Raw genomic sequence first — 11652 nt, forward strand, 5'->3', positions numbered from 1 at the left:
AGGGTACAGCAGTATGTCAAACAAAGTACTGCAGAGAACTACTCAAGCGCTTTGGAATGAACGACTCAAAATCAATTGACACCCCTATGCCTACCAACAGAAATCTAGACAAAGATGAGCATGGTAAGAGTGTAGATGTCAAAAAGTTTAGAGGTATGATTGGGTCTCTTCTGTATCTTTCTGCTTCTAGACCTGACATCATGTTTAGTGTTTGTATATGTGCACGATATCAATCAAATCCTAAGGAATCACACCTGAAAGCTGTTAAGCGTATATTTAGATATCTTCATGGAACATCTAAATATGGGTTGTGGTATTCCAAAGGAAGTGATTGTAGCTTAGTAGGTTACTTCGATTCTGATTTTGCTGGCTGCAAATCAGATAGGAAAAGCACGAGTGGTACATGTCACTTGTTTTCAAACTCCTTGGTAAGTTGGCATAGCAAAAAGCAGGTATTTGTGGCTTTGTCAACTGCAGAGGCTGAGTACGTTGCAGCCGGTAGTTGTTGCGCTCAGATTTTGTGGTTAAAGCAACAACTACAAGACTTTAACATTCAACTCAAACGTATTCCAATAAAATGTGACAACACTAGTTCCATAAACCTTACTAAAAATCCTGTTTTACACTCACGCACTAAACATATAGAGATTAGACATCACTTTCTTCGCGATCATGTTGAAAAAGAAGACGTTGTATTTGAGCATGTTGATACTAAAAACCAACTTGCTGACATTTTCACTAAACCTTTGGCAACGGAACCGTTCTTCAACATTCGTCGTGAATTAGGGATCTTAGATCTCTCTCCATTGTTGTCTTAAGCATGTTTGTTCTTATTTATATTATGCCTCACCTTGTTTGATGAGATTTGTTTTAGATTTCATTTATACCTCACAAGGTTACAACAATAGAGGTAATATCACTCCTTTCTATATCTCTTTTAGAACTATGTGATTGTGTATGTTAGAACAAAATTCCTTATTTTCGTTTATGTGAATCTCTTTGCATATATTGTTTGAACATTAATATCTGATTTGTGAATTATACTTGGGCATCATTATCATGACATACTTCATAATGCATAACCATACAGCATAAAAATTAATTAAAATTTGGTTTGGCATCAGTATGTGTCGATTCAAAGATGTATGTATCGATTCATGTCTTCTTTATTTCAAATCTGTCAAAATTAGTTCAGTATGTATCGATTCATTCGTGGTTTGTATCGATACATAGACCCTTTAAAAACAAAAAATGCGTGACATGGATCGATCCATTCCCATATGTATCGACACATACTGATTGTTTTTGGATTAAATGCATTTTATTTCACTCATGGATTGACACATCAGCAACTCTTATCACATCCTTTCACAAACTTGGTATCAGCAGTTCCCCTACCTCTCAAAACCTGCGGCTAACCCTAATCTCCTTCATCACCATTCCTTCCAAAACCCTAAATTCATCTCACCTCTCTTCAACCTTTCTTCACCATGCCTCCAAGAATCATTCCAGCTAGAGCAAAGGGAAAAGGAAAGGGAAAGGAATCGGTTGGCACTTCTCAACAGTTATCAGAAATTCCTCCAAATGCCTTAGATTTGCTTCATCCTGCAATTGCTACTGAGTTTGAGGATTCTTTCAAGACAAGGTTAGTTATGAAACCCCATGTCTTCGATAAACATGATGCTTTTCGTCTGCATCTCAATGATGTAGTTGAACTCCTTAATGCACAAAAACTTGGTTCATTTTTAACTACAAAGGATGATTACCATGAGGATTTTATCTGTGCATTTTATGCTGGCCTACAATCTGGTAGAGGATATATGTTTAAGTGTTCTATTGGTGTCAGAACCTATACTTTTGAGGCTGTTGATTGGGATACAGTGTTTCAAATTCCGCTTCCGTCGCTTAATTTCAAGACTTGGCATGACTTACATTTTGATACTGACTTTAACCTGAAGGAGTTTACTCCATCTATCTTGAAATTGGACAGACCGTTGGGTGAGGATGAACATGTTACGTCTGGTATGATTAAGAAAACTCCTCGTATACTTCATTGGATTATCTCGCACATTCTACGTCCAGCAAACAGTGGACATTCTAGGTTAGACAGGGCAAGCATTCATCTCTTGTATATTCTTCAAAATAAGGTTCCCTTGAATTGGGCAAATTACTTTGTGAAGCGTCTCTTTTTCGTGCGTAACAGTGCCAAGAATGTTGCTCTTGGCTATGCGTCTCAAATCATGAAAATTCTTAAGTTCTGGAATGTTGCAATCCCTTTAGTTCCTCTCATATCACCATCTGCTGCTCAAGAGTTTGACTCTTCCACTTTATCTCATATGGGATATCGGTGGGACAAGGAACGTCAATGTTTCTACTTCTTTGAAAAGAAATCCAAAACAAGAATATATAATTTTGATGTGCCTTCTGAACGAATTCATGTAGTTGAAGACCAACCTGATGAAGAAATGCATGATGTGAACGAAGCAGATGTGCCTGCAGCTGATGACAATGCTGGTTGGGGTGATTGGGTGCCACAAAGGTGGTCTCCAACCAACTATGTACATGAACCAACGGTTCCTCCGTTCTCCGGCAGTGCTTCATCTTCAACACCTACTGCGCACCTAACTCAAATGCTTTAGCAAATGGAGCTTGCCAACCAAGAACGTCATGAAGAGGCACGGTCTTGGCATGTACAACAAAGTGAGTGGCATAAGGAGCATCGTGAGTGGCATGACGATCATACACGGATGTACCAAAACCAACACTCTTGGCACACGGACTTGGTTAAGTGGTACCAAGTCTTCTACAATGAAATGTCTGGTTTTATGGACGACTGTCGTGCCAATCCTGGTATTATGGACAGATTCAGAAGTGTTGAAGTTCAGGACCGGTTCAGGCACTACACCTTCATGGGCCACAATCCAGATGAAATGCCTCCTCCTCCGCCTCCGCCAAGCTTCAGAGATCCTGATAGAGAGGACGAGGAGTCATGTGGTGGCCATAATCCACATTAAACCATCATCATTTCATTTCACTGCATTTCATTGCATATTGCTTGAGTTTTTTTTTGGTTAGTTGCATAATATATGTCTTGGCTTATGTAATTGTTAAACACTTTCTACTAGTTAAATGCTTATTTCCTGTTGCTTACTTCTGGTGTTATTGCCTTTATTTGTCATTCTTTGTGAGTGATTCTTTACTTTTTAAGCTTCCTTCTTTGTGATTGTTAGCTTCTTTATCATTTTTGCTATGTCCTGCTACAACATGTTGCTTTGATAAAACTGTTTTTTTCTTCTTTTTGATGTTGCCAAAGGGGGAGAAATGCAGATGTTAACAGACATATGGTGACAGATATGCACAAACTCAAGGGGAGTATCACACATCTTGCTAAAAATTTGCCATCATCAAAAAGGGGGAGTTTGTGAGCAAATTCTTTACTTTTAATAAGTTTTGAATGATAGCAAATTGTGTGATCATTGTCCAATTGTTGGTTGTGCATTATTTCACATGTTTCAATTGTGTTTTTAGCCTATACTATTGTTTCGTGTCTATACATAAAGATCCACATTGATACAATTCTTCAAAGAACTCATAAAAACTGTTTTGTGGCAGTCTTGTATTGATACATGCTTAGTTAAAATGCTATATGTATCGATACATACGAGCTTCGTATCGATACATGCTTAGTTAAAATGCTCTATGTATCGATACATACGAGTTTTGTATCGATACATGCTTACATTAATTCTCTAAAATTAATCAAAGCTACAGTATGTATCGATGCATAACCTTTTGTATCAATACATAATTTTGTTTTGTCTACTAACAGCTTCTGTCTTTCACATATAAGAAGCATTTTTTACAGCAAAGAAAGCGACGAATTCACAAGTGAAAAACAGTTGAACACAAATCAAAGGAGGGTGTAGCAGCAATTGTTTGAGCAGTTAGAAACCTGAAAGAGACTTCATCTTCTTCATCTTCTCAATCACTTTTCTTCAAGAACATCAACACATAATCATTCTTGTTCTTTGAATTAAAGGATCAACGAGATAACGTTCAGTGGAACGATCAAGGATCTAGTTGAGGTGTTCAGTGGAACGATCGAGGATCTAGCTGAGTTGAAGGTTGAAGGGGGTTTCGAGGAAAAACCAACTGGTTTGTCCTTCAAGAACTGGAGTGTTCTTGCGGGTTTGTTAGTCACGTTTGCATAACAGATTCAGCTGTAGCGTAAGGTTTGGAAATTGGGTAATTTCGCAAACAGGTCGTGGAACCGGTGAATTGTTTGCAATTTCTTGCAGGAAATTCTTGATTGAGCTCAGATCAAGTGAAGGTTTTATACAAGAAGAAGATCTTGAGATTTAGATTTCTGTCTGTGTATTGTAACCTTGTATCAACGAATTTGGCATTATTGATAATTACAGTTCTCAATTTCATTTGAAATTGAGAGGGAGACGTACCCACACGCGAGGACGACAATGGGGAACTTCCTTACCAAATCTCTGCGTATCGTATTCTTTCCTTATTTCTCTTTACGTTTTCAACAGTTTTTGTGAATTCAGTTGGTGTGTTGTGGCTGTACATTTTGTGATACAATAGTGGCAAGAAAACCTCTTTATCTAAACTCCACCATTGTTCATCATTGATCACATACACACCAAATGTTTGACAAAACTGTCTGCTGAATTTTATTCATTGGAATCAGAATTTAGTGATAAGTGCATTTGATTTGATAAGATTCTGGTGTTAATAATCTCTATCGTTCCCATTCAAATCCAGCAATAAATTCGCGTGTCCGGTTTTCTAGTAGCGGTTCAGAATAGACGGAAGTCGATTCAGGACTGTAATTTTCCGCTAAGTTTCAATAACTCTGATAAGATTTTTTAAATCCGTTTATTTCAAAGAGGTGATCTATTCACCCCCCCTCTCGATCACTAGCCACACCGTCTAACACCTAATACCTTCCCCTTATTTAACCGACTCCCGAACCTAGCATCTTACCCTTAGTTCATAGGTTTTATCATTATTTCCCTGTTCCTTAGGAACGAATAAAGGATGGTGGCGACTCTGTCATTTTTCCAGCCACGATAATTATAATATGACAGATTAAGTTATTATAGAAGAACAAGTTCATGTACAATGCTCGACAAGAGCTCTTCAACTCCTTATCCACATTTTCTCTTTAACACTTAGAACTTTGTTTAATGATTGTAGATCGTCAACCATCCCTTCCTACACCTCTAATTCATTTTGCAAAATTTTATTTTCCTTGCAAACAAAATTAGAAGTGGAGAGAGGGGCGGTTGAAGATCTACAATCACTAAATAAAGTTCTAATGGTTAAAGAATAATATGCAGATAACAAACTAAAGAATTCTTGTCAAGAATGAACGTGTACTTGTTTTCTAATATAACTTTATCTATCATATTATAACTTTATAATACTTTCTGAAAAGTTATATATTCGTAAGGGATTGAAAAAACATTCAAACCACATAATATTTAATAAACTCATATTTTAAACAACATTAACAACAACATTCATCAACAACAAACCATAAACAACATACACGATACAACAAATATATCAATTCATAGAATATTTCAGAAACTTACATGTCCCATAATGGCATCCATAATGAAATAAGGATTAAATTGAAGTTAGAGCTACAAACTTGTGTCTATTTTGAATGGATGTCATTCGGAGTCTTTCACACAAGTTTGCAACACTCACTTTAGCTTCATCCTCGTTATTGAAACAAGCAGAAAATTCAAACATAATGAAACATAAATAATAATAGATAAACAGATTTTGAAACATAAACTATAGTGAAGACGAACCTTTAAAGTAGCCATTTGCTAAGATTTGATAAAAGAAAGGAAACATCCGAAGAAGACGAATTGGCTGGATAAGATTGGGGTTTCAATATGAGAGAGACGAGTGACAAAGATGTTAGGATTTAGTTTTGAGAGAAACGGGTGAAACAAATATTAGTTTTTTGTTTTAAGAGAGACGGTTCTAATGAACTGAAAAGAGAGATAATTTCGCTTATATGTAAATAAGTAACATATTTCACCACGGTTGACAATACAAACCGTGATAAAATGATTGAAACTTACATCATTGTTGATTATAAAAACTGTGGTGATACACAAGGTCAAGCACATTATGTCACGATAAATGAAAAATTATTTGTGTTGTGATTCGAACCATTTCACTCCAAGTACCTTTCACTACGGTTGATACATATGACCGTTGTGAAATGTCCTTTCATAAATACAAAAAGAAACGTCCAAAAAAGAACTATTACAACTGTTAACAGGAAGACCGTTGTAAAATTGGTGTTACGAAAGGTCTATTTTGTAGTAATGATAAATGAAGCTTACATTGATAAAAATATTATCTTTCAATGCTAAAAAAGTTATATGGTGATTAAGTTTTTATATTTAATAGAATCTTATAAAAATGGATAAAAATTGTACCCGTTATGACGCATAACTAAGCTTATACATAGTAAACAGTTGAAATTGCTCCCGATAGGCGCATCGTGTGTACTGCAAGAGACCATGTTAGATTAGATTCGATGAATAAGATGAACATGTGGCTTGACTCTGTTGTGCCGCCCAGTAGTGAGAGTTCATTTGTTCGTCTATCTTAAATGAGATTATTCTAGATTGAATTTTTCATATTAGGTCGGTCTTATTGGATTGTTTGGTCGGTCCATAACATTTATCTTTCCACAAACCTCTCTTATAGATGATTTTTCATTTCAAACGGATTTTACATACATAGAAATATCAGTGGTTGTACTTTTGTGTATACTTTTTTTGTTACGAGTAAAATATATGATTAATAACATATATTTTTATTATTAATGTTATAAAAAAAATTAAAAATAAAAATTATTTTTTTATTTATAAAAAGAAATAAAAAAAATAATATAGTGTTTAGTGTAAGACTTTGATGTACACTGGTGTAAGAATAGCATTAATAATATTTGTTGTGTATATGGTTAGAATGAATGATGTGATACAAGATATTACAAGACATTTGTTTGTTACTACTTACTACTCATTCTGTTACATGACTTTGGATAGTTGCAGAGATGGGTCTATCAGCATATCTGTACAAGTTTTATTTATTAACATAAGACTTATTTTTCATTGAATATAGTATTTGAACCTTCCCTAACTAACTGATCCTACCATCCAACTTTAGAGGCTCATTTAATGGAATGATAACAAACAACCAACTCAGCCACCAAAACGGTGCTAAACACAATTACCAGCCACCAATAATCTTTGAAATTATACAGGTATAAGTCACTTATGTACCATTAATTATCCTCTATACCATCTTAGAGTATAAATAATGCATGTTTATGAGAATTGTAACACAAGCCTCCTTTTTTAGCTTCCTCTTCAAAACCACTTTTGCTGATTCTCTCAATCATGAGAAAGGCTTTCTGTGTTCCTTTGTTGCTTCTAGTAACATTATTTTATGCATCTTCTGTTTTAGCAAGAAATGATCCCTCAGGTTTGTATTTTCACATGAACACATTAATGTACACAATATATCAATTTAAAGTACATATTCATACATTTGTATTTGTCCCATATTTGAAAGGAATATATAATTTGTTGTCACATGTGATAGTAATTTTGCATTTATTGTGTAGGGAAAGAAGTGAACACAGAAGGGAAGATTGCAAATGAAGGGGTGACAAAGCCTAGCCTACAAGGACCCAATGAAGATGAAAAATTCATAGGATTTTTTCATCTGAAACACAAACTCAAAGGATATTTTCACAAGAAACCAATTTATTATAAGCCCATTCCAACCTATAAGCCATTCCACAAACCTGTCATAATGGAAAAACATATCCCATATGTTGTTGAGCCAGAGGCATTTCTTAAGCATAAGCATTATTTCTTCAAAAAGCCAATTATTCCCATTGTTAAACCTGTTTATGTTCCCATTTACAAGCCTGTTCCAAAGGTTATTCCAATTTACAAACCTATTCCAAAGGTCATTCCAATTGTTAAGCCAATTCACTAATCTGTTTGAGAGGAAGAAATAATATATCCAAAGTGTTCCATAGGAGTACCATGCTTGAAAAGTTGTGTTCCATTCCATAAAGCCTATAAATAGGTACACATATCTATATTTCAATTTCAAATGTGTTACCATAATCTTACTTTCTTGTATAATCTTACAAGTTAAGAGATAAATATAGTAAAAAAATCTTAAAAATTATATGATGAATTTAATACAAATATATAATCAATGATGTTATTGTTTATTTCAATACGAATTTTGTATTAATGAGTTTTTTAGCTTGTGCCTCTGGGTTGATTTGAGCCTCTGGGTTGATTTGAGGAAACTTATCTTGTGTATTACTAAATGTGTTCACCTTAATAAAATTCTCAGATTACCGATTGTCATTGATATTATAATTCTTTTTATGTATTATATTATCATATGCGATGTGACATCCATCAAAAGATCTCTTAGAGTTTAATCTCACATTCTTTAGGGTCCAATCAATTCTAATAAAGATTATTACTAGGGCACTTATTTGAACAATGCATGATTCTTAAAAAAATTATTATAGGTGTTGATTTTAATGATAAAATTAATATTATTTACTAAAATATCATTATTAATTATATATTATAGAGTATAGTGAAAATTAATAATTATCAGTATAGAAGTGAAAAGATAATAAATTCTGCATTGGTATTGTAAAGGGACAATTATTTTGATACAATAAAAAAGTGCAAATGAGACAGTGCAATTAATATAAGAGGGGAAAATAATAATAATCCCTTAAGTGAAATCAAACTTGTTTTGTCAACCAAATTTCCCATTAAACAAATTGGCACACCTAATGGGATCCTTTGTGCGAAAATTTACTTTTTTTCCCTAAAATTATGCATAAATTCTTCATTTATGAAACTTCTCAAATTTGTGAGTGTGTATGAGATTGATGAGTGGTAGGATAACAAAAAATACGTTAGAAAACTAACGAGAAGATACGTTGAGAATGGTGAATCTCAGAAATAACAACTTTTGATTTTCTCAATCATGAAAAAGGCTTTCTGTATTCCTCTATTGCTCCTTGTAACATTCTTGTATGCTACTTCTGTTTTAGCAAGAAATGATCCTTAAGGTTTGTCATTTTCACATTCACACATTTTCACATTCACACAGATAGAAATATATAATTTGTTGGCAATTGTCATAGTAATTTTGCATTTATTTGTGTAGGGAATGAGGTGAAAACAGAAGAGAAGCTTGTAAATGAAGGGGTGACAAAGCCAAACCTACAAGGACCCAATGAAGCCAATTATTCCAACCTATAAGCCATTCCACAAACCTGTCATAGTGGAAAAACATATCCCATCTGTTGTTGAGCCAGAGGCATTTCTTAAGCATAAGCATTAATCTTCAAAAAGCCAATTATTCCCATTGTTAAACCTGTTTATGTTCCCATTTACAAGCCAGTTCCAAAGGTTATTCCAATTTACAAACCTATTCCAAAGGTCATTCCAATTGTTAAGCCAATTCACTAATCAGTTTGAGAGGAAGAAATAATATATCCCAAGTGTTCCATAGAAGTACCATGCTTGAAAAGTTGTGTTCCATTCCATAAAGGGCTACAAATATAAATAGCTACACCTATCTATATTTCAACTGTGTTAGAATAATCTTACCTTGCGTAATTTTATTATTTGTTTTGAGGAAACTTGTGTTGTGTATTAGTAAATGTTTTTGTACCTAATAAAATTCTCAGTTTGCCAATTATCATTGATATTATATCATCTGTATATTTCTTATTATCTGTTATATTATTGTGTGAGACAAGAAAGGAACAATTTTTAGATTATATTCTCTTGTGCTCTCTCACGTTCCTTTCACTATCAGACGGTTACAATTAATTTGGTTCCTTTCACTTTCAAAAGTATTTTTATCACCAAATGATTCTGTTAGTTCAATCCCAACATAATTTTGTCTGTTTTTAACTTAAATTTTTTTTTCTGATTTTTATAAAATAAAAAAAAAATCCAATTTTGAGAAAAAAAAATTTAATAGTAAAACAAAATTAACTCAGATTTTGTCCATTAAAAGAATAATTTTGATGTTCCGTAACATAAATATATATTATTTAAGATTAAAACTTAATCAAAATTATATAATTTACCAAAAAAATATATTTTAAATATAATTTTTATGAAAAGATATTTAAAATAATTTCAAATTTAAACGATTTAAATATAATTTTTCTGAAAAAAAATTATAATAAAATGATAAATCTAAAATAATATGAAAGAAACTATTTAAATCAAAAATTTCATTTTATATTGCATCCAAAATATATCTGGAATTTCACCATATGCGGTGCCAAATCTTTTGAATTCTCCGAGTTGTGAAGTTATATTCTAACTTATGGTTATGGCAGTAATATTTCAATTTTGTTTTTGTTTATATAGTTGTTAGCTGCTATTTTTCTTCTATGTTCTAATTACTATTGTCTGAATTTCTGATAATTATATTTAGCTTTGCAAACATGTATATTACTATTAAATTTGTAATAGTTTTGATTCTCTTGCGTTAAAGCTGCACAATCACAAGTTATAGTTAGTTGATAGTACTCGTAGAGATACTAAGGTTTCTTATGTTTTATGTTGTCTTGGAAGAGTGTGTGATAGAACCCTATCTATAATAATGCTGAGCCTAATATTGATTTATTTAGAAGGTTTATTCTAAGAAGAAGGGAAGTGAGAATAAGTTAGTTACATAAACTGATAGTTTTATTTTAATGTTTTAATGGAGTTAGATACGTTGGAAATCCACAATAATCTATAGAGAATTTATAACAATCTTGATGAACAAGATTGTTATCAACCACGCAATGACAATGAAAAGAAAAGAACGTTGGAGAAGAAGAATATTTTTTACAGAGTTTTTTCTCTGTCCACAACCTGTGGAAAACTTCTTTGTTCACTTTGCAACTTCAAAATTCTGTGAATACAATGTTATGAGTTTTTATATTAAGAATAGGGGTTACTCTCTCAATTTATAGATTTATGTTAGCATACTCCCTAAACTAAAGTCCAAAACTATAAAAGGTCAAAATAGTTAACACTACTAAAAATAGGCCTAAGTCGAAATCCTATGTGAAGCAACATGTTTCGACACTTCGGCACACTAATACAACTCGACACACTAGGTTATTCGACACATCCTTGTTTTATCGAGCAACCTGCTTCGACACAAGGAATTACAATTCAACACACCACCTAATTCATTGTGTCTAAACTATCTACATTCATCATAGCTCTTAGCCTTCTGAACACTTCGACCTGCACTTTGTTCTATAATCTGATTCTCAGTTCTGCAATGTTACAAATTCATCCTCCCATCTACTACCTGCTCTCGAAGTTAATGGTACCTCATTTTGATGTGCTTGCTTCGATCATGTGCTATCGGATTCTTCGTCAAATTGATAGTTGATGTAACACCCTTCTAAAATACCCCAAATATTTAATTTACAACAACAAATATATAAATCAGAGTAATTATTGCAGTTAAGGGTGTCACACAACACTTCACACATTTCACCATAAAAATCAGTCATGCTCATTATTTAAT

At 33.2% G+C, this 11652-nt stretch overlaps 1 protein-coding gene across 1 annotated transcript in view; it reads left to right on the plus strand.

Annotated features, from left to right (window-relative positions):
* The window catches only part of LOC127075737 (repetitive proline-rich cell wall protein 1), a 209518-nt gene extending 199697 nt beyond the window's left edge, over positions 1–9821 (plus strand). Inside the window, exons 2-3 of the mRNA XM_051017203.1 lie at positions 7676–7995; positions 9513–9821. Coding sequence (XP_050873160.1) covers positions 7676–7995; positions 9513–9572 — 380 coding nt within the window. The 3' untranslated portion in view covers positions 9573–9821. The remainder of the gene's footprint in view (positions 1–7675; positions 7996–9512) is intronic.
* Positions 9822–11652: the final 1831 nt, after the last annotated feature.

Source organism: Lathyrus oleraceus, chromosome 4, assembly GCF_024323335.1.
Source record: "Lathyrus oleraceus cultivar Zhongwan6 chromosome 4, CAAS_Psat_ZW6_1.0, whole genome shotgun sequence".
Lineage (NCBI taxonomy): Eukaryota > Viridiplantae > Streptophyta > Magnoliopsida > Fabales > Fabaceae > Lathyrus > Lathyrus oleraceus.